The sequence below is a fragment of the Pongo abelii genome, chromosome 11 (assembly GCF_028885655.2).
Source record: "Pongo abelii isolate AG06213 chromosome 11, NHGRI_mPonAbe1-v2.0_pri, whole genome shotgun sequence".
Taxonomy (NCBI): domain Eukaryota; kingdom Metazoa; phylum Chordata; class Mammalia; order Primates; family Hominidae; genus Pongo; species Pongo abelii.
In genome coordinates this window covers 122,712,335-122,737,542 of record NC_071996.2, presented here as the reverse complement: position 1 = coordinate 122,737,542, position 25,208 = coordinate 122,712,335, and the positions used below count along the sequence as shown (strand labels likewise).

Genomic DNA, 25,208 nt, shown 5'->3' with positions numbered 1-25,208 from the left:
AGTGCTGGTACGGGCAGCCTGCTTTTATTGTCTTATCTGGCCCCACCCACATCCTGCTGATTGGTCCATTTTACAGAGAGCCGATTGGTCTGTTTTACAGAGAGCTGATTGGTCCGTTTTGACAGGGTGCTGATTGGTGTGTTTACAATCCCTGAGCTAGACACGAAAGTTCTCCACCTCCCCACCAGATTAGCTAGCTACAGAGTGTCGATTGGTGCATTCACAAACCCTGAGCTAGACACACGGTGCTGATTGGTGTGTTTACAAACCTTGAGCTAGATACAGAGTGCCAATTGGTGTATTTACAATCCCTTAGCTAGACATAAAGGTTCTCCAAGTCCTCACCAGACTCAGGAGCCCAGCTGGCTTCACCCAGTGGATCCTGCACGGGGCCGCAGGTGGAGCTGCCTGCCAGTCCTGTGCCATGTGCCCGCACTCCTCAGCCTTTGGGTGGTCGATGGGACTGGGCGCCGTGGAGAAGGGGGCGGCGCTCGTCAAAGAGGCTTGGGCCGTGCAGGAGCCCACGGCAGAGGGGAGGCTCAGGCATGGTGGGCTGCAGGTCCCGAGCCCTGCCCCGCGGGGAGGCAGCTAAGGCCCGGCGAGAAGTCCAGCACAGCAGCTGCTGGCCCAGGTGCTAAGCCCCTCACTGCCCGGGACTGGCGGGGCCGGCCGGCCGCTCCGAGTGCGAGGCCCGCCGAGCCCACGCCCACCCGGAACTCGCGCTGGCCCGCAAGTGCCGCGCGCAGCCCCGGTTCCCGCCCGCGCCTCTCCCTCCACACCTCCCCGCAATCTGAGGGAGCCGGCTCCGGCCTTGGCCAGCCCAGGAAAGGGCTCCTACAGTGCAGCGGCGGGCTGAAGGGCTCCTCAAGCGCGGCCAGAGTGGGCGCCAAGGCCGAGGAGGCGCCGAGAGCGAGCGAGGGCTGTGAGGTCTGCCAGCATGCTGTCACCTCTCAATAGCATTACGCATAATAATACCAAACCTGAAACAACCCAAATGTCCATCAGCAGAAAAATAGATTTAAAAAAAAAATTTTTTTTTTTTTGATACGGAGTCTCTCTCTATTACCCAGGCTGGAGTGCAATGGCGCAATCTCGGCTCACTGCAACCCCCACCTCTCAGGGTCAAGCGATTCAGCTGCCTCAGCCTCCCGAGTAGCTGGGATTACAGGCATGAGCCACCACACCTGGCTGGGACTACAGGTACGTGTTACCACGCCCAGCTAATTTTTGTATTTTTTGTAGAGACAAGGATTCGTCATGTTGCCCGGGCTGGTCTCAATCTCCTGGGCTCAAGTGATCCTTCTGCCTCGGCCTCCCAAAGTGCTGGGATCACAGGCATGAGCCATTGTGCCTGGCCTCTACAAAAAAAAAAAAAAAAATTAGCCAGGCACGGTGGCTCACAATTGTAGCTGCTCAGGAGGCTGGGGCAGAAGGATTGCTTGAGCCCAGGAGTTGAAGGCTGCAGTGAGCTATGATCTTGCCACTGCACTCCAGACTGGGTGATAGAGTGAGACCCTGACTCTAAATAAATAAATAAATGTTTAAAAATGTATTAGTCACTGTTAGAGGTCACTACACTACACAGACTCATTATTTTGCAAAAGGGTAAAGAGAAAAAGCTAAGAATGTATGTTACCTTTCCAGTTGGAATTGCATTTTAGTGTAAACTAAACCCAGTTGATGAGAGAAAGCCCTTCTTTACAAAATAAAACAAGCAATAAATGTGAATGGAATGATAGGATTATAAAAATCACCATTTTGCAACCTCTAATGAAATCATTTAGTCAAGGATGGATCACCAATGAATAGTGAAACCATTAGGTGAAAAGTTGATGAGGAACTAGATAGTCTCACAGTGCCAAAGTATCATCCAAGGATTACATGCTGGTCGCATTAGAAAACCACAGCTTTACATGCAGAGATCTGGCTGTCTCTATCTTAAACCAGTGATCAATTTTAACATCACTAATAGAACAGTCAGACATCATGTACTTCCTGAAATGATGCAATGAGAGGCATTTTGCTTTAAAAATTCTTTAATTTGATACAATCAAGACTTCATATATAACTTCTAGTTTACAGGAAATACAGGTGATATACAGGTTACATACTGGAGAAATACAGGGAAATACAACCCGAAGAAAAAATCAGATAAACCCAGAAGAGTTCTAAAGAAAAATTGACCTGGTCTATCAACATGACAATGTCAAAAATGGGGGAGGGGAGACAGGAGATGGTGTCTATGCTAATTTACAGAGATTAAGAACCATAACAAAGGCCGTGGTTGTTCTTAATTGACTGTTATTTTGAACAAAACACCTGAAAAGAAAAGGCATTTTGGGGGAAACAATCTGAGAAATTTGAATATGAACTGAGCATTAAACTATATTAGGGAATTATTGTAAATTTTTTTAGGTGTCGTAACAGCACTTAGGTTATGCAGGAAAATGTACTTATTTCTTGGAGATGCATAATGAAATATTTAGAAGAGAAATGTCATGATGTCTATCATTCATGTTTAAATACTAAAAAGAAGCAAATATGGCAAAACATCAATAACCATTAAGTATGGATGATGAGTATGTAAGTATTCATTATACATTTCTGTCCTTTTTTAATTTTATTTTATTTTACGGGAAAGCAAGAGAGGAAGGAGAGCAAATTTGAACTTAAGAAGCTCACTCCCCTACTTATTGGATGACTAGAGTGGAAGCAAAAGAGCAGTTAGCTGATTGTTGCAGTGGTTGTGGTGAAAGAGCACAGTGTTTCAGTTCAGGTAGTGAGGATGGACAGAAGTGGACTGATGGGAGATGTATTTTGCAGGCAGAAACCATAAAATGATTGATAGCCTCGAGGTGGCACAGCGGGAGAGAAAGGAGAGTCAAAGGTAATGATGAGGCCAGGCCCGGTGGCTCACACCTGTAATCCCAGCATTTTGGGAGGCGAAGGCCGTTGGATCACCTGAGGTCAAGAGTTCAAGACCATCCTGGCCAAGAAGGTGAAAACCTATCTCCAATAAAAATGCAAAAATTAGCCAGGCAAGGTGCCGTGAGCCTGTAATTCCAGCTACTAGGGAGGCTTGAACCCAGAAGGTGGACGTTGCAGTGAGCCAAGATCGCGCCAGTGCACTCCAACCTGGCCGACAGAGCAAGACTCCATCTCAATAAAAAATAAATAAAAGCTAATGATGACAGCTAATATGTATGGAGCATGTAGTATGCATCAGTCCAGTCATCCTTCTAAGTGATCCATATTAGTGTAATGAACGAAATCTTCACAATCACCGTGTGAGGCAGGTACTAACTATTAACACCTCCACTTTGCAGATCAGGAAGCTTGGACGCAGACAAGTTAAATAAGGTGCCCAAGGTCATACCCTTAGTAGATGTCCTGCTAGAACTGGAATCTAGGCATGCCTAACCATTTCTTCTTAAAAGAGAACAGTACCTTCAGTGACAATGAGTAAGAGTACTTATTCTACCCACTTTTCTGCTTCTTGTCTTCAGGTTTATCGTTCTGAACCCACCTATCTTTCCTGGCCCCCCACTCAACTTAACCCTTTTCACCCACCCTGGGGCGGGGAGACAGAGGTGATCCTAGAAGAGGGCTACAGGGTGGGGCCAAGTGGGAATTCTAGCAAGGCGCCTACTATTTGACGGAGGAGGGATGGGCTAGGTAGGTCCCCCGCTCCGACAGGGCTCTTACGCCATATGTGACGCAAATTAGCTTACGAGCCGGGGGTGGAGGTGTCGTCAGCACCCGCCTACGGTTGGCCGCGTTGCTGCGAGAGGGGCATGTAGACCCCGCCTCGTAAGGAGGTGGGAAGCGGCAAGCCCCGCCTCGGCCCCTCCGGCAGGCTGCCGCCAGCGTCGCTGCGGCTCCGGCCCGGGAGCGAGCGCCCGGAGCTCGGAAGGATGCGGCGCCCGCGGCGGCCTGGGGGTCTCGGGGGATCCGGGGGTCTCCGGCTGCTCCTCTGCCTCCTGCTGCTGAGCAGCCGCCCGGGGGGCTGCAGCGCCGTTAGTGCCCACGGTCAGGAGGAAACTTGGGCTGGCGGGTGGTGGAGGGTGCGGAGCAGCTTGGGGCCTGGAGCGAAACTCGGTGGGGGTGGGGGTGAAATGTCATGAAGCTCTGGGGAGAATATGGGTTGGGGGAGGCATGTGAGATGAGGAAGGTGAGAGGGCGTCTGGGAGTAAAGGGGCGTAGGCCTGGAGGTGGGGCTGGGAATACGGGGGCGGGACCTAAGAGAATTGGGCTCCGGGGAAAATTGCAGGTTCGGGAGAAGGACACAGGGTGCATGTGGGCAGAGGGACTTAGAGACCGGCTGCGAGACCACAGGAAAAGCCACTTGCTCCGAGGCGCCTGGGAGGTGGTGACAGGCGCTGAGGAATGGGAAGGGGACGTGGCGGGGACGTGGCGGGGAGGATGAGGGAACGGTGATCTCTGGGCAGTGGAAGCCTGGGCCGCAGACATAGAGTCCCAGCTGGGCCAAGAGAGAGGCCAGGGTTTCTCCGTAAGCCTAGAGAAGCTGATTGCAGCGATCTGATCTCCTGTAACGGGGGACAGCACGGGGAGGGGGCAGAAGAGGATGAAGAGGGGAGGGTCCTCTCTTGTCCCCCTCCCCACAGCCAGGCCTGGTGCTGACTCACATCTGTGCAGAGAGACAGTCAGCGCTGACTCACGGGCAGGGGGTGGGGGATAGGAGGGTGGCGCGTGGGGGAAGGGGCGCAGCCTCGCCGCCTGGCGCCCTCTTTCCCCACCCGGGCTTGGAGGCCCGAGAGGCAGAGTACTTCCTGTGACGCTGTGGGTTGGCAGAATAGAACAGAGGGCTCAGGTCTAGTGGAGAGTCCTCGCTCTGTGACCCCTTCCTCTCTGGTAACCGCCTCCAAGGCGAGCCCCTGGCGGCGCCAGACTCAGAGCTTCAGCACCGCGGACAGCGCCAGCGGCTCGGGACAGCGCGAGGAGAGATGCCTAAGAGACACCCTCCCCAGCCCCACCCATACCTTCTTTCCCCTGACCGGGGGAAGTGTGCTAGAACCTCTTCTGAGTTCCAGGCCATTATAGGATGCTTTTGCATATTTGGGAAGGAAATTCCTCTTTCAGAATTTGGCCAAAACCTCTCCTACAGTAATTCTATGAGTCTCCCTCCCTGCACCTGGGAGGTTTCTTCCCTATCACTCAGTTAAGCAAACAGAGGCTTTTAAGGATACAGACTCACAAATTCTTAAAATCCAAAACTAGATCCCATGCTTCCTTTTAAGAATTTCAGGCCTGATTCCTACTCTCCTCCCAGCTTAAGGCCTTCTTTAGAATGAAAGAATAAATTTCATCTGTTTCTCCCGTTCCCAGCCTGTCCACCCATCTGCCCACTCTCTGTGTGTGGGTGTCTGAGCCTCTGCTCACCTGTTCCTCTACAGGCTGTCTGTTTGACCGCAGGCTCTGCTCTCACCTGGAAGTCTGTATTCAGGGTGAGTGAGGCCCAAGCATAGAACTCACAAGATCGGGGGGAGAGGGGCAATAAAAAACAAGAAGGGGAGAGAAGGCCCAGAAAGGAAGAGGGCTACTGGGCTTGAGAAGAAGGAAGACTTGCCTGGAGGAGGAGAGGTAGGGGAGGAGGTGAAGAGAGTACTGTCCATTTGCAACCTGGACTTTGGAAGGCCTCTTATTCAAGCCCCCTGCTGACACCACTTTTGTGCCCTTAGATGGCTTGTTTGGGCAGTGCCAGGTGGGAGTGGGGCAGGCCCGGCCCCTTTTGCAAGTCACCTCCCCGGTTCTCCAACGCTTACAAGGTGTGCTCCGACAACTCATGTCCCAAGGTAAGGTCTGGGTGCACTGGAGGAGAGAGATTGGAACTTGGTTAGTTATGGGTGGGGAAGAAGATTTCTCTTCAAGGAATATTCCTACCACCCCCACTGCTGGAACCTCACCTTCCCAGATCTTGCTGGAGTGAGAGGTGGAACCCTAGAGATGGGCTATTCACATTTGGACTCTCTGGAGAAGCCCAGAGGAGGCTTCTAGAAGAAGTCACTGAAAAAGGCCAGCTTCCATCTCCTTAGGACCAGTTCCTCTCACTGGCATTGTCTGAGTGCTACAGAGCCAAGAACTCTGGAATCCTCAGCCAGGATAATATTCCACTCACCCAATTCCTCATTCAACAAGTATTTATTGAGTACTTACTATGTAGCAGGCATAGTTTTAGGTATTTGGAATGTATCAGGGAATAAAACAAAGATCTCTGCTTACTGGAGTTTCTGTTTGGAGGATAAGGGGAGGAAACACACTATAAAAGTTAGAAAATACATAATGTCTTAGGAGATGATAAATAGCATGGAATATTACAGCAGGATAAAGTCATCAAAATGGTGAGGTAGAAAGCTACAGTATTAAATCAGGAAATCAGGTGGTCAAGGTGAACATCATTGAGACTATGAAATCTGAACAGACTTTTTAAGGAGGTGGGGGAGTTTGTCAGAAGGTTATCCAGGGGAAGAGTATTTCAGGCAGACCAAACAGCTAGGACAAAAGCACAATTCTGAAGAGCACCATGGAGGCCAGGGGGACTGTAGAAGACTGATGAAGAGGAAGAATAGAAGGTACAGTCAGGTAGGTAATGGGGGAAGGGATGTGGATCACTTTAGAGCCTCATAGGGGAATGTATGGACATTGGCTTTACTCTGAGTAAAGAAGGAAACCATTACAAGATTTGGAGCTTGGGGGCACATGATCTGACTTACACTTTACAAGCATCACTTTTGCTGCTGTAGTGAGACTAGAATAGATGGAGTCAAGAGTTGGTGAGGGGGACCATTAAAAACCACCACAATAGTTTGCTCTGTCTATGGAGTGCCATTCTTTTGTTTCTTCACTTCTCTAATAAACTGCTTTCACTTTACTAAAACAAACAAACAAAAACTACCACAATAACTCAGATAAGAGATGAACATGGATTGGGCCAAGGTGATTGCAGGGAAGGAATGAAGGATGACAGAATTCTGCATTTATTTTTAAGGTAGTCAGCATTATTTCGTGAAATATTGGATATGCTTATAAAGAGAGGAGTCAAATAATTTTTGGGGTTTTTTTTGTTTGTTGGTTGTTGTTGTTTGAGACAGAGTCTTGCTGTGTCGCCCAGGCTGGAATGCAGTGATGCAATTTCTGCTCACTGCAACCTCCACCTCCCAGGTTCAAGTGATTCTCCTGCCTCAGCCTCCCGAGTAGCTGACATAACAGGTGCGCGCCACCATGCCTGGCTAATTTTTGTATTTTTAGTAGAGACAGGGTTTCACCATGTTGTCCAGGCTGGTCTTGAGCTCCTAACCTCAAGTGATCCATGTGCCTGGGCCTCCCAAAGTACTGGGATTGCAGGTGCGAGCCACCGCGCCCAGCCAGGAGTCAAAGGTTTTATTTACTGAATAACTGAATCAGTGGAGATGTCACTAATTATAATGTGGAAACTTGCAAATGGATCAACTTGGTGGGGGTGTTCAGCTTAGAATATGTTGAGTTTAAGATGTCTACTCAAGTGAAGCAGGAAGTTGAGTACATGAAACTGGATTCTGAGAGACAGAGGTCTCACCTGGAGATATAAATTTGGAATTCTTTGGCATATAGATGGTAATTACACCCATGAGGTAGATGAGATAACCAAAAGATTGAGTGTCTATGAAGAAGACCAAGGATCAAGTCCTAGATAATTCTTATATTAAAAGGACCAGGCCAGGCATAGTGGCTCACACCTATAATCTCAATACTTTAGGAGGCTGGGGCAGGCAGATCACGAGGTCAGGAGTTCGAGACCAGCCTGACCAACATGGTGAAACCTTGTCTCTACTAAAAATACAAAACTTAGCCAGGCATGGTGGCGAGCACCTGTAATCCCAGCTACTCAGGAGGCTGAGGCAGGAGAATCATTTGAACCTGGGAGGCAGAGGTTGCGGTGAGCTGAGATCGCACCACTGCACTCCAGCCTGGGTGACAGAGTGAGACTCCATCTCAAAAAAAAAAAAAAAAAAAAAACTGAGGACCAGGAGAAAGAGAGGAACCATCAACTTCCTCTCAGGGAGACTGAGAAGGGGAAGCCAGTGGAGTAGGATTAAAAACAACAGCGTTCAGTGTCCCAGAAGCCAAGAGAAAGTGTATCAAGGAGGAGGAGTGACCAACAGTGTCAAATGATGATTACGGGATAAGTAAAATAAGATATGAGAATTGACCACCAGATTTGGACATGCAGACAAAGCTGCTCTTGATGAGAGCAGCTTTGGTAGAATAGTTGGAATAAAATCCTGAATAAAGTGGATTAAGAGGGAATAGAAAGAAAGGAATTGGATACAGTCAGTATAGACAACTTTTTCTAGAAGTCTTGCTGCAAAGAAATGGAGTGATCCCTAGAGAAGAACGTGGGATCAAGCAGTATTTTTCTTAAGATGGAAGAAATTGCATATTGTTTGCATGGGAATAATGTGAATAATTCAGTAGAGAACAAAGGAAATTATGTAGGAAAGAGGAGAGAATTGCAAGGAGAATGTTCCTGAGTAGGTGAGAGTGGATGAAATCTAGTGCTCAGAGGAACTGGCTTTAAATAGGAACACAGACAGCTCATCTAATGTGAATAAGCAAGGAGGCAGGTGTGGATGTTGGTAGATACCAGAATACAAGTTAAGAGCAGCACAGATTTTAAATCCAGAACTAGAGAAGAAAAAATGAGGGTGAAAAGTGGGAAATTATTCCTTTAGAATAAGTGACTGAACTTTCCTGAGAGCAGAGTTATTTTGGGGAAAGAGTCAAACAGGAGAGCTGTCTATGAATAAGATGATGATGATAATGGTGATGATGATGATGACAACAATGAAGATGATTATACGTGTTTAAAACATGTGGATTGTGCTTTAGAGTTTTCGAAGCACTTTGATTTCCCTGATCACACTCGATCTTCACAACAGCCCCCTGAAATAGGTATCGTTTCCACTTTACAAACAGAGAAAGTTGAGGTTCAGGGTCAACACAAAGAATAATAACAATAGTAATAATAATTATGGTAATAGCATTTGTTAAAAGTTCACTACATGACGAGCACTATTCTAACTGTTTGATATGTACATGTGTTATTTTAATGATAATAACAATCCTAGGAGGTATAAATCCCCATTTTATTGATGAGGGAATTGAGGCTTGGAGAGGTTCAGCCACTTGCCCAAGGTTACATAATTCATCAGTAGCAAAGGCAGGATTCAAACCCAGGCAGTCTGGCTCCAATAGCTGTACCTGAGGGTGGGAAGAGGACAGCACAGATCACCCACTGAGTTTGTCCCTCTACTCTGACAAACCCCATGAGCTGCAGGGCAGAGGGTACAGTTCTGATCCCCAGTGGTCCCTGTTACTGGATCCCCAGACTCCTGAACCAACTTACGCTATCCTTTTTCCTGACAGGATTGTCCTGGCATGATGACCTCACCCAGTATGTGATCTCTCAGGAGATGGAGCGCATCCCCAGGCTTCGCCCCCCAGAGCCCCGTCCAAGGGACAGGTAGGCAGCCTTTCTCTACAACTCTAGCAATGGTGAGGCTGGTGAATCTGTGGTTGTCCTAATGGATGGAGGGAAGGGGAAAGAAGTGGGCACCAAGGCCAGCATGCTGGGGCACAGGTAAAGAGGTGCAGGAATGGTCACTCTCTGACATGCTCACATGACCAAGAGGAGCTGAGCTCGTCTCTAGGGATCCAGAAAAACTGGGGCACTTTTTAAATGTTTTGAAAAACAATGACATTGGCTACTTTAAAAAAGCATCAACGTAGTCATCATGGGAGAAATTAGAATGGTGTTGGACTGAAGTTGTTCAATATTCCGTTTCATTACTATGGGAATTTCTATATGACAGGAGCCACCATCATCTTTTTGTGGTTAGGGCCTCTAAAGGCATCATTCAGATTCTGCAAAGCAGAGGAAAGTAAATGAGGTCTAGGGAGCTCAGATGATGATACCAGGATGAAGACGGCATAGTGGTGGGGGGTAGAGGAGCAGTCCTGAATATTTGGACATATACTTGGAGAGCCAGATGTGGGGACATGGCACACAGAGGCAACAGGGACAGCTGCAGCCACAGTTCATCTAGAGAAATTCCTGGCTGCCTTCCCCTGCTCCTGTTTGCCCCTTCTCCATCTCCAGCCTCATGATTACCCAGCCTTTGCAGCTGTTTCAGAGACTCAGCCATGCTCACCAGGGAGGCAGATACCTCTGCCCTCAGCTTGGCCCTCTGGTCCCTCCCCATTCCCACCCAGCCCATCTCTCTTCCCCTGAGGTCACTCAGTTTCAAAAGAGGTCAGGCCTGCTCTTAACCACTGAGCCTGCCTGGCCCCGAATAGTTCTGCCTTGCAGGCTCTCTATGCCCTTCCCCCCGCTCCAACACACACACTTTGCTTTCCTCTACAGGTCTGGCTTGGCACCCAGGAGACCTGGTCCTGCTGGGGAGCTGCTTTTACAGGACATCCCCACTGGCTCCGCCCCTGCTGCCCAGCATCGGCTTCCACAACCACCAGTGGGCAGAGGTGGAGCTGGGGCCAGCTCCTCTCTGTCCCCTCTGCAGGCTGAGCTGCTCCCCCCTCTCTTGGAGCACCTGCTGCTGCCCCCACAGCCTCCCCACCCTTCCCTGAGTTATGAACCTGCCTTGCTGCAGCCCTACCTGTTCCACCAGGTAAGTCCTTGACTCTGGTCCCGCCCCAACCACAGTCCCTCAGCCCGGACTTCTGCTCTTACCCAGATCTCTGGTTTTCCACAGTTTGGCTCCCGTGATGGCTCCCGGGTCTCAGAGGGCTCCCCAGGGATGGTCAGTGTCGGCCCCCTGCCCAAGGCTGAAGCCCCTGCCCTCTTCAGCAGAACTGCCTCCAAGGGCATATTTGGGGACCACCCTGGCCACTCCTATGGGGACCTTCCAGGGCCTTCACCTGCCCAGCTTTTTCAGGACTCTGGGCTGCTCTATCTGGCCCAGGAGTTGCCAGCACCCAGCAGGGCCAGGGTGCCAAGGCTGCCAGAGCAAGGGGGCAGCAGCCGGGCAGAGGACTCCCCAGAGGGCTATGAGGAGGAAGGACTAGGGGGTCGTGGAGAGAAGCCTGCTTCCCCAGCAGTGCAGCCAGGTAACAAGGTCCTCAGCATCCACCTCCCTGTGAGGGCTGCTTTGGGGGAACCATGGTGGGGCCCTTCCCTGACAATCTATGCATTTGTTAACTTGTCCTTAAAGTAATTCATACATTTAAGGAATGTCTACTGACAAGCTGTTCTATGCCAGGCACTAGGGAAGTGGTGGGGACACTGTGGGGAGTGGAGTTGATGTGACTCTCCTTCCAGTGGAGAGTCAAGATGTCCTGAAGTTTGATCTGGGTCCCAGGAAGAACTTTCCCCCAAAGTGTGGACAAGGGCTGGGAAAGGGAGGGCATCTCTTGGTGTCCTGGTGTCTAGGAAGACTCTCTTTAACATGCTAGTCCCCTCCCACCCTCACTCACTCATCTGCATCCCACAAGTTCACTGTGCAATCAGCCTTAAGCTCTGTGTCTGACTCCCAGCAGATGTGGCTCTGCAGAGGCTGGCCGCTGTGCTGGCAGGCTATGGGGTAGAGCTGCGTCAGCTGACCCCTGAGCAGCTCTCCACACTCCTGACCCTGCTGCAGCTACTGCCCAAGGGTGCAGGAAGAAATCCTGGTAAGTGTCCAGGCAGAGGGAGGGACCAATATCTCCCAGCTCCATGGAGGCCTCTTGTCCTGCCTCGAGACCACCTGAAGTAGCCTGGAGAGGAAGAGTCAGGCTTCAGGGGAAAGAGTTCCTTTGAGACATAGGGTCATTGCCAGCAAGGCAGGGAGCAAGGGGGTAGGGTGGCGAGCTTAGGAGTTAGATCAGGAAAAGACTAGAAAGTGGAAGTAATGGAAAAAGCAGCCAACAGAGGGTGTGAGCAGAGAAAAGGAGGCATCGGGAAGGATGGGTTGGTGACAATGAGGGCCTAAAAATGGGCATAGCCAGTGCTAAGAAGAAGCCAGTAATTGATGGGTAGAGAAATAACTGAACAAAGAATAGCTTTGAGAGAGATGGCCAATGGCAGATGGAGGAGTTAATAAAACAATAAATTGGGAGGAGGAAGCAAAGAGGAATGAGGCCAGGCTTAGGATGAGACCAGTAACAGGGTCTTGGTCCCTGACTGAGATGAAGAGCACAGCAAATGTACCAGGCTCAGGGTCTCTGGCCCTTTCTCCCACTTGTGTTGTGTAGACCTTGGCCATGGCCATTTTTCCAGACTCTTGTTTTTCCTGTCTCGCAGGAGGGGTTGTAAATGTTGGAGCTGATATCAAGAAAGTGAGTCCCCAGCACCTCCTTGACTCATAATCACCCCATGGCAGCAAGCCCCCTTGCCAAACCTAAATCTCAAATTCAGGACCCAGAATCTGTATCCTCCCACCCCTCATTTTGGGGGAAACCAAGGCCCAGAGACCGCAAGTTATTGCCTAAGGTCTCCCATCAAGTTGATGGCAGAACTGGGGCCAGAAAACTGAATTCTTAATTCATTCCTCTTTTCACTACAGTCATTTCAGACCATGCTCTGAGGATTCCTAGGGGAGGAGGGAAGTTTCAAGCAGGGAGCCCTCCCTGAACTTCTGCAGCAGGAGGAGCCCTGCTTCTTTCTGTTTCACGTGTTGGATTTCTAAGACTTTGTGGCTAAACAGAAGTCTAGAAACCATTGCCTGCCTGTTTGTCTTTTACCCTCACCCCAGCTTCTCTTGCTGCAGGGATTTTCTGTCTCTAGCCCCATTCTGTGGATTAGTACAGACCATTTTCAATCATTCAATCCTTTATTCATTCATGCGTCCACTTACTTGTCTCAGATGCTCTGGTGTCCTCTCTGTACCCAGCACTGCAGTGGTCCCTGGGGGTAGAAAGTGAAAAGCAGGTCCTGAGCTCCACTACGGAGAGCTCCGAGTCCAGGGTACCCCTTCCCCCAGCACTGTCCAGAGGCCACACCTCCACCCTCTTCTAAACAGACAATGGAGGGGCCAGTGGAGGGCAGAGACACAGCAGAGCCTCCAGCCCGTACACCCCCCATGCCTGGACACCCCACTGCCAGCCCCACCTCCAGTGAAGTCCAGCAGGTGCCAAGCCCTGTCTCCTCTGAGCCTCCCAAAGCTGCCAGACCCCCTGCGACACCTGTCCTGCTAGAGAAGAAAAGCCCACTGGGCCAGAGCCAGCCCACGGTGGCAGGACAGCTCTCAGCCCGGCCAGCAGCGGAGGAATATGGCTACATCGTCACTGACCAGAAGTAAGGGCTGCATCCTGGGAAGCTTTCCGGTCTGCTGGGAGTTGGGCTGGCCTGCCTGGCCGGAAGCAGAGAGCAGAAATCCAGACGTGCAGGGACAGGGAACTGGCAAGCTGCTCTGTACCCCTGGAGTGGCCTGTTTTAAGAAAACGACTGAGAGGGTTGCCCCACTTTCCTTCCTCTGCCTTCTCCCATCTCCAGGCCCCTGAGCCTGGCTGCAGGAGTGAAGCTGCTGGAGATCTTGGCTGAGCATGTGCACCTGTCCTCAGGCAGCTTCATCAACATCAGGTGGGGCTGGCATCTTGGTGGGGCAGTGGCCGAGATCTAGAAAGCAGCTTGAGCAAGGGGTGGCTAGAGGGGCCTGGGGGAGGAAGAGCAGACAAGCTCCGAGCTCAGGGATGCTCCCAGCTGTATTGAAGGTACAGCCACACCCAGCCCGTTGCTGGCCCCACCCAGCATCTTCCTTGCCTCAGATGCCCCTGTAGGGCATCCCCGATCTGCTCCAGCCCCATCCTCTAATGGGGAGAGGGCCAGGGCTGGCCTCTTTTTTGAAGTCTGCAGTCTGGGGTGGAGAAGGCAGTAACATAGCTCCTATCTGGCAGTGTGGTGGGACCAGCCCTCACCTTCCGCATCCGGCACAATGAGCAGAACCTGTCTTTGGCTGATGTGACCCAACAAGCAGGTAAATATCTCTGCGACCTCAATCCCAGGCTTGGCCCCAGCCCTACTCCTAAGTGGATATATCCAGGCCTGTTGCTGATGCCCCCTTGAAGTGTTCCCAGCCCACATGGGCCCTGTCTGCCGCTTGGCAGAGCAAGACAGAGGATGGAGACCACATGGGGCTGGAGCGAGCCTGACCTTTGTCCTCCCTGCAGGGCTGGTGAAGTCTGAACTGGAAGCACAGACAGGGCTCCAAATCTTGCAGACGGGAGTGGGACAGGTATGCGCTAACTGGAGAATCAGTCCCAGTCTCCAGAGGGCTGATGTTGTCTGCAAGAACTGGAGGCAAACCAGAGGGGAGAACTGGAGCGGAAACCTCATGTGTCCGTAGGCCCGGCTGGCTGGAGGCGGCCTTTGCCCAAGCAGCCCCTCCCCCCAAGCAGCCCCTCCCCCCAAGCAGCCCCTCCCCCCGCAGTTCTCTTTCTCTTTCTCACCAGCAGATGGCGCAGGTGTCCCCTTCCTGCAGGACCAGCCCTCTGTAGTAAAAAGGCCTGAGAACTAGTTGAGCCACTCTTAGGCTGCTAGAGCTCAGTATCCAAATTCCAAGGGAACACCTTGCACAGAAAGGACATTATACTCAAAATATGTTTTGTTTGTTTGTCTGAGACAGAGTTTCACTCTTGTTGTCCAGGCTGGAGTGCAGTGGCTCGATCTCGGCTCACTGCAACCTCCACCTTCCAGGTTCAAGCAATTCTCCTGCCTCAGCCTCCCAAGTAGCTGGGATTACAGGTGCCTGCCACCACGCGTGGCTAAATTTTTTTTTGTCTTTTTAGTAGAGACGGGGTTTCACCATGTTGGCCAGGCTGGTCTCGAACTCCCGATCTCAGGTGATCCGCCAACCTTTGGCCCCCCAAAGTGCTGAGATTACAGGCGTGAGCCACCACTCCCAGCCTATACTCAAAATATCTTTGTCTTCTGCATCCAACACTGATGCCTCACATTCTACAATTCAATTCCTAGGGTTCTCTGTCCGTTTTTAAATGCAAACACTCCTGGTGGGGGCCTCTGGCACTGCACTGTGGTTGAGTTGATCCGATGGGGATTGAGAAGGAGGATCTGAGCCCATCTGGCTGTACCACCATACCCCTACTCTCCCAGCTTTGCCCCAGGAGATGTCCTACCAGGGGGTGTGGCATGGGACCGAGGTGAAGAGCAGCTCTGAAATCTCCCCATGCCACTGCCTCCCTTGATTCTAGCCTTGTTCCCACAGAGGGAGGAGGCAGCTGCAGTCCTTCCCCGAACTGCACACAGCACCTCTCCCACGCGCTCAGTGCTGCTCACTCTGGTGGCCCTGGCAGGTGTGGCTGGGCTGCTGGTGGCTCTGGCTGTGGCTCTGTGTGTGCGGCAGCATGCGCGGCAGCGGGACAAGGAGCGCCTGGCAGCCCTGGGGCCCGAGGGGGCCCATGGTGACACTACCTTTGAGTACCAGGTGTGCAGCCCCAGAAGCTGGTTGAGCAGAGGAAATGCAAGGGGCTTGGGAGTCTGGGTCTTGCGTGGAGTAAGGGTAGGAACTGAATGGGGAGTGAGCCCTCATCCCTGGGAAGGTCCAGTGGAGGCTGGAGAACCCCCAGTGGGAGGGAGTATGGTAGGGGTCTTTATGAACGCATGGGAATTGGGAGCATATGGTGCCTAAGGTTCTTCTTCGTGCTGTGCTTCTGGGGCTCTGGGATTCCACTCTGTCACGTCTGAGGTTGACATAAGCATCACCCAAGCAGAACAGCCCTGGAAAGGATCAGGGCCAGGCAGAAGACCCTACTCCAGAGGAGCTGAGTTCCACTGAAAATCAGTCAAGGACAAGCCTAGGAGACCAGAGTTGAACCCAGGGCCCTGTTGAAAAGTTTCAGGGGACTCTTGGACCTCACCTGATTCTTCCTCCACAGGACCTGTGCCGCCAGCACATGGCCACGAAGTCCTTGTTCAACCGGGCAGAGGGTCCGCCGGAGCCTTCGCGGGTGAGCAGTGTGTCCTCCCAATTCAGCGACGCAGCCCAGGCCAGCCCCAGCTCCCACAGCAGCACCCCATCCTGGTGCGAGGAGCCAGCCCAAGCCAACATGGACATCTCCACGGGACACATGATTCTGGTCAGGACAGGGCCTGGGCCCAGAGTGGGTGAAGGAATGGGATGGTGAGAGAGGCCAGGCTGGCTGTGTGGGCCAGAACCAGACCATGGTGCCCCCACAGGCATACATGGAGGATCACCTGCGGAACAGGGACCGCCTGGCCAAGGAGTGGCAGGCCCTCTGTGCCTACCAAGCAGAGCCAAACACCTGTGCCACCGCGCAGGGGGAGGGCAACATCAAAAAGAACCGGCATCCTGACTTCCTGCCCTGTGAGTGAACCCTGCTGGCCCACCTGGCCCAGCCCTCTCTCTGCTGCGAGGTCTGGAGGGCTTGGGGTAAGGGGTTGGGCTTCTGGCTCAGGCTGAATGGCAGAGGTCCCACGATGCCAATGACCAGAGGGCCACCTGGGGTGGGGTGTCGGGTCTGTGCAGACGACCATGCCCGCATAAAACTGAAGGTGGAGAGCAGCCCTTCTCGGAGCGATTACATCAACGCCAGCCCCATTGTGAGTGGCCCTGACTCCAGCCCCCACCTCTGCCCCATCATTATCCTGGCCCTATGCACTCCATTTCCCCGTGGTCACCTGCCACCCCACCAACCCCCTGGAGTGGTGGGGCCTGATATCCTAGCAAGGAAAGGGGGAACTGCCAGCCTTCTCAGACCCTGACCCACTTGCTTTGATCACGCCTGTCCATAGTGGCATTTCCCACACTGGCTCATGGTGTATCTTCCCTGCCTCCAGATTGAGCATGACCCTCGGATGCCAGCCTACATAGCCACACAGGGCCCGCTGTCCCATACCATCGCAGACTTCTGGCAGGTGGGCTCTTAAAGGGAGGGCTTCACTGGGGTCCTTGTGGCCAGCCAGGTCCCAGGGAGGTTAGAGTGGAGCTCAACCAGGTCTCTGTCCCTAGATGGTGTGGGAGAGTGGCTGCACCGTCATCGTCATGCTGACCCCGCTGGTGGAGGATGGTGTCAAGCAGTGTGACCGCTACTGGCCAGATGAGGGTGCCTCCCTCTACCACGTATATGAGGTCAGCAGGGCCCCACAGCAAGGGGACAATGGATGCGGGGAGAGTAGATGATGGCCTTTTCGTAACATTTTCTTCACCAAATGAGCACTCAACAGTCTTTTTAAAAAGGCTTTTATTGGCCCTGCTCATGATTCATACATATATGACTATATATAAACACATATATGCATACACATATATTCACATATATACGTGTGTGTCCTATTTACAGGACATACATATGTGTGTGTGTCCTGTCTAGAGTCAAAAAGCATTCATAGAGACTTATGATAAAGGCACAGAGATAAAACTATAGAACCACCAAAACCGAGGTAAGAAGCTAACAGCTAAGTGTATATTAGACGGGGAAGATAAGGATACCCAAAGACTGAGATTAAGACCTACGTTAATTGAGCCTAATTTAGCTCTGAGTTTCCTGGTGGCCAAAGCAAAGAAAGAAATACCACCAGTTGCATATGTTACTAATGTAAAAGAGAAACTTTTTCATTCGGAGAGAGACTAGGTGGAGGGGTAGAGAAGGAGGGGGAACTGGGCAGAGGCCAAGCAGGGGAAAGAGAAATATTTCAGACAAATGGGAGAAAGTGAGCCCCCACTAAGACAAAAGACCTTAAGAACACAACAGAAGCTTCTCATCACCAGATGAGCCTGAATAGTAATTTTTTCCCCACCAAATAAGCACATGACGGTTTTTTTTTAAAAGCCTTTCATTGGTCCTGCTGGTGGTTAACGAAAAAAATCCAATAAGAATACTACAGAATTTCATCCAAGTTTACGGCACGTGTAGCACCGACACTCTGGTAGACCCTGCGAGGAAGACGGAGGAGAAACTCCGACCTCGAGAGGCTCACAACAATAGCTGTGTCTGGGTGGAAAAGCTACCAGTGGTCCTGAGCAGTAGATAAGTGACAGGCAGCCAGGGTTCCTGGGACCGCTGGAACTTAGAATTTGAACCGGCCTGGGAGGCCGGGCGGTGGTTGGAGAGACCGAGAAGGTCGCGAGGAGAGCGCGCGCAAACGAGGGGACTGGGGCGGCCCGCGGCGCTCAGGCCTGGGCCCCTGCCGGGCAGGTGAACCTGGTGTCGGAGCACATCTGGTGCGAGGACTTTCTGGTGCGGAGCTTCTACCTGAAGAACGTGCAGACCCAGGAGACGCGCACGCTCACGCAGTTCCACTTCCTCAGCTGGCCGGCAGAGGGCACACCGGCCTCCACGCGGCCCCTGCTAGACTTCCGCAGGTGAGCGCGGGCGCCCCCGCCTGGAGGGGCTGCATGGGTGGGGGCGGAGCCCGGGTCCGCCAGCCGCTCGGCCTGGAGCCTCGGCCTCTGACTTCTGGCCGCCCCCTCCAGACCCCACGTCCCACCCCCAAAACCAGGCCTGAGGCTCCGGCTGTGCCCGTCCTCGAGCCTCCACCACCCGCGTGGGCCAGCTCCGCGCCGGCCGCTGCTGCTCCGCTCCCTCCCTCTCACGCTCCCAGGACTGGCTCCTTCTCCACCTGCTTCCTCCAGAGGGCCCTCCGCTTTCTGGCTCACCTCCCTCTCCGGGACCCCTGCTTCCTCTCTCCTTCCAGTTCCCTCCTGCCCCGCTGTCTCCAGGCCCTGCACTGCGCTGCCTCGCTGCCCCCTCCGTCTCTCATTCCCGCCTGCCCGTCTCCCCTCCTTCATCCCTCTCCATCCCTCCTTCATCCCTCTCCATCTCTCCTTCATGCCTCTCCGTCTCTCCGCCTCTCTTATTTATTTCTATGTCTTTCATTCTTTTTCCTTTCCTCTTTCTTCCTCTTCTCTCTCCCCATCTCTCTTTCACTATCTGTGCCTCACCCTTTCCCTCTCTCTCCATTTCTCCCTCTCCGCGCTTCTCTCTGCCCTCTCCCGTGTTTTTCTCCACCTCCTTGCCCTGTCTGCCAGTTTCTCTCTGCTGCTCTGTCCGTCTCTCCCTCTCCCTCCCGCTGCCTGTCTTTCCTCTCTCTGTCCTTCCCTCTCCCTTCTTCCCTCTTTCTCTCTCTCCCTCACAGCTGCCAGTGTCATTTTTGTGATCTGCAGCTAGTATTCTCACTCCAGTTGCATAGTCACAAAAGTGATCATTGGCAGGTGTGGCTGCTGCATGGACAGACAGGACATGTGGCCCGGGGACCACCCCGAGCTGGGAGCAAGGGGGACAGGGAAGAGGCAAAGACTGTCGAAAGGAGTGTGGGAGGATCTCTGGATTCTGGGGGGCTCAGTGGAGCAGGTGGGGACTAGACAGGGGCTACCTGAGGGACTTACCCTTTTCCAACACTGACACCAAGACAGGTCAGCCCTCCAGCGTCCCCTGCTTTTCCTAGCCCCAGAGAGGTACTTGGGAAGCCCACCACCAAGGGGAGGGGCCCACCCACACTGCACCCTTCTCCTGGTTCTCTGTCCCTTGCCAAGCTGGCCTGATGTCTCTAGGTACTGGACAGAGGAACAGAGCTGGGGGTGGGGACATGGGTATAGTTTCTGAACCTCAGGACAGCAGTTTCTAACTGGGGTCCCTGAGGCCTGAGACACAGGCATCTTGAAAGCAGTGCCAGGGTATCAGAGCTATTTCCTTTTTTCCATATTTAAAAAATCCTGGTAGAACTAGTGCATGGATCTGTTTTAAAGCTGCACAGATAAGCTAAAAGATTGCTTTAGGCTGGAATTATGTAAACTCAGTTGGCATTAGACATCCAGAACAAATAAACTGTTGCTTAATAAATGCAGTTTGGGGCCGGGCACGGTGGTTCACACCTGTAATCCCAGCACTTTGGGAGGCCGAGGTGGGTGGATCACTTGAGATCAGGAGTTCAAGACCAGACTGGCCAACACAGTCAAACCCTGTTCTGCTAAAAATACAAAAATTAGCCAGGCAGGGTGGCGAGCGCCTGTACTCCCAGCTACTCGGGAGGCTGAGGCAGGAGAATCTCTTAAACCTGGGAGGCAGAAGTTGCAGTGAGACGAGACCGTGCCACTGTATTGCCACCTGGGCAACAGAGCCAGACTCCCTCTCAAAAAAAAATAATAAATAAATAAATGCAGTTTGGTCAAGCCCCCCTAGAAGGAAAACAAATTAATAAAAGAGATCCTAAGAAAGTGACCCTGAGTAAGTTCCTTGGCTTCCCTCCGTTCCCCTACCTGTGAGATGAGGATGATTACACATACTTTAGAGCAGAGGTCCCCAACCTTTTTGGCACCAGGGACCGGTTTTGTGGAAGACAGTTTTTCCACGGCTGAGAGAGGGGGTGGTTTGAGGATGAAACTGTTCCCCCTCAGATCATCAGGCATTGGATTCTCATAAGGAACTCACAGCCTAGATCCCTCACATGTGCAGCTCACGATAGGATTCACACTCCTGTGAGAATCTGTTGCAATGGCTGATCTAACAGGAGGCGGAGCTCAGGTGGTAATGTTCGCTTGCCTCTTGCTATGCGGCTCTGTTCCCAACAGGCCACAGACTGACACCGGTCCATGGCCCAGGGATTGGGGACCCCTGCTTTAGAGGGCTGTTGCAAGATTTGATAAAGTATGTAAAATCTAGTGTAAGTGCCTGATACATAGCAAGGGCTCAGTTAATTCTAGATGCTGCCTATTATCATTATTAAATGAGCAAAAACAACTATTGTGACTACTCGTCTACCCCAGCCCTCTGACATAACAGCCAATGAGCTAGAAAACCATGTGGCCTCCTATGAAGCTATTCTAAGTCACCTGGTCCCATAGCTGAAGGACTGTGAAGTTCCAAACTGCAATCTGACAACCCCTAAGAAGGTCTTCCCTAGTTCTGGCTTGCAGGGATATCAGGAGTATGCCTAAAGCAGAAAGGTCATAAAGGACAAGGGCAGGTTAGATGGGTCCATTGAGAGACGGAGAAGCCCCCTGCTCCTCACTGAGTTGTGGTCAGGGGCAGTGGAGAAAGGTCTGAGGTCCAAGGGGACCCCAAGTCTGAATATAACGCAGCTACAGAATGCCTGTGCTGAAGTGAGACTGCTCCAGAGAGACAGGCAGTAGCACAGTGTCCCGAGTTGAGGGGTTGGGGTTGTCCTTCCCTGGCCCAGGGAACGCTATGCCCAGGGCAGCCTGATGTCACAACTGGTAAGGACCACTGGAGCCCGAGTCGGGAGGAAAACAGCCTGGGTGGTCATAAAGAATGGCAGAGGGGGGCCAGAGCAGGGATGCGGCAAGACTGACACCCTTGAAGTCACCAGAAAGCTATCCCCTTGGACTTGGGCAGAGGCGGCTCTTAATATGATGATGTATTATCATTAATAGTTGCTACCTGCTACCATGTATTGAGCACCTATTGTGTGCCAGACCTAGCACTTAGCTCTTTACATGGGTTATCTCATGTGATCATTGTAAGAACCTTAAGGAGGTTTTTCTTACTATCCTCCATTTTACAGGTAAGAAAACTGAGGCTCAAAGAGGTTAAATCAGTTGTTCCAGGTGCATAGCTTGGGCACCTGGCTTGCAAGTGACAAGGCGAGCCCAGTGCCACCCACACCAGCTCTGGTTCTTTGCCTCCAGCCCTGGCTCCTTTCTCCGACCATCTTTCCTCTCTGCCCCGGGCAGGTGGGGAGAAAAGGAAGAAAGAGAGGCCCACGGCATGTGTTTCGGCTTCCCTTTCCCTCTCTGCTGGTGCCCACTGGCCCTCACACATCCATTTCTTGTTGCAGGAAGGTGAACAAGTGCTACCGGGGCCGCTCCTGCCCCATCATCGTGCACTGCAGGTGGGTGGAGAGGAGATTCATCTCTCTGGTCCCACTCCCTGTGTGCGTCTCCTGTGCACATTGCCTGCCTGTCCCCTTGGTGCTAGCAAACTGCAGGCATAGTCCAAATCCAGCACACCACTTGTTTTTAATGGCCAAGACCTAAGCATAGCATTCACATTTTTAAATGGGTGAAGAAAAAAGAAGAAAAGTATGTGGCCCACAAAGTTGAGAATATTGACCATTGGCCCCCTATACACAAAAAGTTGGCTGAAGGCTAGAGAGGCCTATCCAATTCCCTCCTGCTGCCTCCGCTTCCGGGCTGAGCCATGGCTCTCCTCTTTGGTTGTCCCATTGCCCAAGTGACACCCACAGGTCACAGACTCCCCTCTCAAGGCCCAAGTCCCAGCGTGCAGGTGCTATGAGCTTTCCTTCATCCTCAGCTCACTCACTCCCTCTCCAAGCCAACCCAAACAGGTCACCCAGTGTCCTCCCCTCCCCCAGGCCTCCAGGCCTCCTCCATCCCTCCCCCTTTCTGCTGCATCTCAAGCTAAACCTGTCACTAACTCCTGTTTCAGTGATGGTGCGGGGAGGACCGGCACCTACATCCTCATCGACATGGTCCTGAACCGCATGGCAAAAGGTAGGGAGCTTCCCCACGGTGCCCGCAGCCCCCAGGCCCTTTTTAGAGGCTCCCCAGCACACAGGGTCCTGGGAGCTCAGAAGGAGCAGGTTGTCAACCTCCAGGCTCTACCCAGCCCTCCAAGGCTCTTCGCCTCCAGGAGGCCTCATGTTTTCTGGGTCCTGTCCTCCTCTGGACACCCCCTGAGCAGCCCCATCCCCACCTCCATCTCCAGGAGTGAAGGAGATTGACATCGCTGCCACCCTGGAGCATGTCCGTGACCAGCGGCCTGGCCTTGTCCGCTCTAAGGTGACCGTGCCTTCCTGCCCCAACCCCAGCTGCCACCCTTCCCTAGCACCCACTCCTTGGCCACCCCAGGGAAAGCAGCAGCTGCCAACCTCTCCCACCTGCCTCTGCGCCCCCTCCAGGAGGACTCCCTTCCTCCCAGGGGACCTGCCCAGGGCCCTCCCCCCACCGAAAGCCCCCCACCTTGAGGGCAGAGCAGAGGTCAGGCCTCTCCGTGACCATCCTACCACTGCCCTTCCCCAGGACCAGTTTGAATTTGCCCTGACAGCCGTGGCGGAGGAGGTGAATGCCATCCTCAAGGCCCTGCCCCAGTGAGACTCTGAGGCCCCTCGGCGGGCAGCCCAGCCTCTGTCCCTCTTTGCCTGTGTGAGCATCTCTGTGTACCCACTCCTCCCTGCCCCACCAGCCACCTCTTGGGCATGCTCAGCCCTTCCTAGAAGAGTCAGGAAGGGGAAGCCAGAAGGGGCACGCCTGCCCAGCCTCACGCATGCCAGAGCCCAGGGCATCCCAGAGCCCGGGGCATCCCGTGGGGGTGCTGCAGCCAGGAGGAGAGGAAAGGACGTGGGTAGCAATTCTACCCAGAGCCTTCTCCTGCCTACGTTCTCTGGCCTGGCTCTCCTGTAGCTCTCCTGGGGATCTGGGAGCTCCCCCAACATCTGTGTGTGCCCCCCTGTGCTCCAGTGTAGAAGAACGGGGTGGAGGGTCACCACACCCGGCTCCCCCTGCTTCTCAGCCCCGGGCCTGCCTCTGACTCACACTCGGGTGCTCCGCCCTCCCTGGCCTCACGCCCAGCCTCCTCCCACCACCCTCCCACCATGCGCTGCTCAACCTCTCTCCTTCTGGCGCAAGTGAACATTTCTAGAAAAATCTACTTTTGTACCAGTGTGAATAAAGTTAGTGTGTTGTCTGTGCAGCTGCAACCCAGACTCCTACGCATTTCTGTCCGCTGTGCATCTGGACTCCAGCCCCAGCCTCAGCCCAGAGCCGCTCCCTGCTGGTCTCTCAGGAGGTGCAGAGAGCACAGCGGGAGAGCGCCAGCTGCCAGTAAAGCCCTTCTAGGTGGGAACAGTAGGTTAGAACGAGGCTTCCTACGCGGCCAGCAGTCTCCAAGGTGCTTTACACGATGAGTCCCATTTTACAGATGGGAAGATTGAGGCACAGAACTTGCTTGTGGTAACAAGTAACACAACTTGTAAGATTGTAAGGTGGCTGGGCGCAATGGCTCATGCCTGTAATCCCAGCTCTTTGGGAGGCTGAGGCAGGCAGATCACCTGATGTCAGGAGTTGGAGACTTCTGGAGAAACCCCGTCTTTACTGAAAATACAAAATTAGCCAGCCGTGGTGGCTCGCGCCTGTAATCCCAGCACTTTGGGTGGCTGAGGCGGGCATATCACCTGAGGTCAGGAGTTCGAGACCAGCCTGGCCAACATGGCAAAAGCCTGTCTCTACTAAAAATACAAAAAAATTAGCCGTGTGTGGTGGCGGGTACCTGTAATCCCAGCTACTTGAGAGTCTGAGGCAGGAGAATCACTTGAACCCGGGAGGTGGAGTTTGCAGTGAGCCAAGAGCATGCCGCTGCACTCCAGCCTGGGTGACAGAGTGAGACTCTTTTTGTCTCAAAAAAAAAAAAAAAAGATTATAAGGTGGAGTTAGAGTTTGCACCTGGCTGACTAACCTCCTCTCTACTACCTCTCCTCTCAATTCTTTTTTTGTTTTGGGGGGTTTTTTGGAGACAGAGTCTTGCTCTGTCACCCAGGCTGGAGTGCAGTGGCGCGATCTTGGCTCACTGCAACCTCTGCCTCCTGGGCTCCAGCGATTTCCCTGCCTAAGCCGCCCGAGTAGCTGGGATTACAGGCACCCACCACCAAGCCCGGCTAATTTTTTGTATTTTTAGTAGAGATGGGGTTTCGCCATGTTGCCCAGGCTGGTCTGGAACTCCTGAGCTTCAGACAATCTGCCTGCCTCGGCCTCCCAAAGTGCTGGGATTACAGGCGTGAGCCACCGCGCCTAGCCTCCTCTCAGTTCTTGGCAGCTGCTTTGTGCCCTTCTGCTGCCAGATTGAGGTGAGGCCTGAACAAAGTGGTATTAGGAAAGTGTCTGCCACACCTTAGGCAAAACTATAGCAAAATTCTAACAGTGAGTCTAGGCTAGGCCTCTGAGATGCTAGGACAGGCGTTCCCCTGGGGATAAAGGACACTTTCTGTCTCACCCCAGCTCCCGGAACCCTCCACCCTGTATGGTCCCAGAAGGCACACTCACCTGCATGTCAGGAGGTGTCCTTGGACAAAAGGAGTGGACATGAAATAAGGCAAAAAGAGCCTTAGGCCTGGGGCTACTTGGGAGTTAGGGCTACTTACCTGTGCTGAGACTCAGTCTCCTTAATTAAAAAACAGGGCAAACACCATCTGCCCTGAGCAGGAGTGAAGGGACCCACCAGCAGACCACAGGCCCTCCCGCTTTCTCACCCACGCTCTGCTGAGGCTCAGT

General features: G+C 52.7%; 1 protein-coding gene and 1 long non-coding RNA gene across 8 annotated transcripts; one reads left to right on the top strand and one right to left on the bottom strand.

The window, feature by feature from the left end:
- Positions 1-3,811: 3,811 nt before the first annotated feature.
- On the top strand, positions 3,812-23,641 carry PTPRN (protein tyrosine phosphatase receptor type N). 7 transcript variants are annotated; one of them, XM_024242941.3, is made up of 23 exons: positions 3,833-4,029; positions 5,415-5,465; positions 5,700-5,813; positions 9,424-9,520; positions 10,421-10,682; positions 10,767-11,121; positions 11,548-11,682; positions 12,293-12,327; positions 13,011-13,285; positions 13,484-13,570; positions 13,885-13,964; positions 14,158-14,222; positions 15,213-15,431; positions 15,883-16,083; positions 16,184-16,331; positions 16,494-16,567; positions 16,805-16,882; positions 16,977-17,096; positions 18,163-18,329; positions 21,761-21,814; positions 22,372-22,436; positions 22,651-22,724; positions 22,965-23,641. In XM_024242941.3, exons 1-23 carry the CDS (start codon positions 3,915-3,917, stop codon positions 23,034-23,036), a joined length of 2,943 nt encoding a protein of 980 aa, XP_024098709.2. In that variant the 5' UTR covers positions 3,833-3,914; the 3' UTR covers positions 23,037-23,641.
- LOC129058135 (uncharacterized) lies at positions 9,130-14,339 on the bottom strand. The gene is made up of 4 exons (XR_008523026.1): positions 14,141-14,339; positions 13,281-13,418; positions 12,846-12,895; positions 9,130-9,258 (listed from the first exon to the last, which is right to left on the bottom strand). It is a non-coding gene; the product is annotated as an uncharacterized LOC129058135 (long non-coding RNA).
- Positions 23,642-25,208: the final 1,567 nt, after the last annotated feature.

Coding starts and splice junctions, on each gene's coding strand:
- PTPRN (XM_024242941.3), top strand. CDS start 3,915: ATGCGGCGCCCGCGGCGGCCTGGGGGTCTCGGGGGATCCGGGGGTCTC. Junction 5,814..9,423: donor CCGACAACTCATGTCCCAAG/GTAAGGTCTGGG, acceptor TTTTCCTGACAG/GATTGTCCTGGCATGATGAC. Junction 18,330..21,760: donor CCCCTGCTAGACTTCCGCAG/GTGAGCGCGGGC, acceptor TTCTTGTTGCAG/GAAGGTGAACAAGTGCTACC.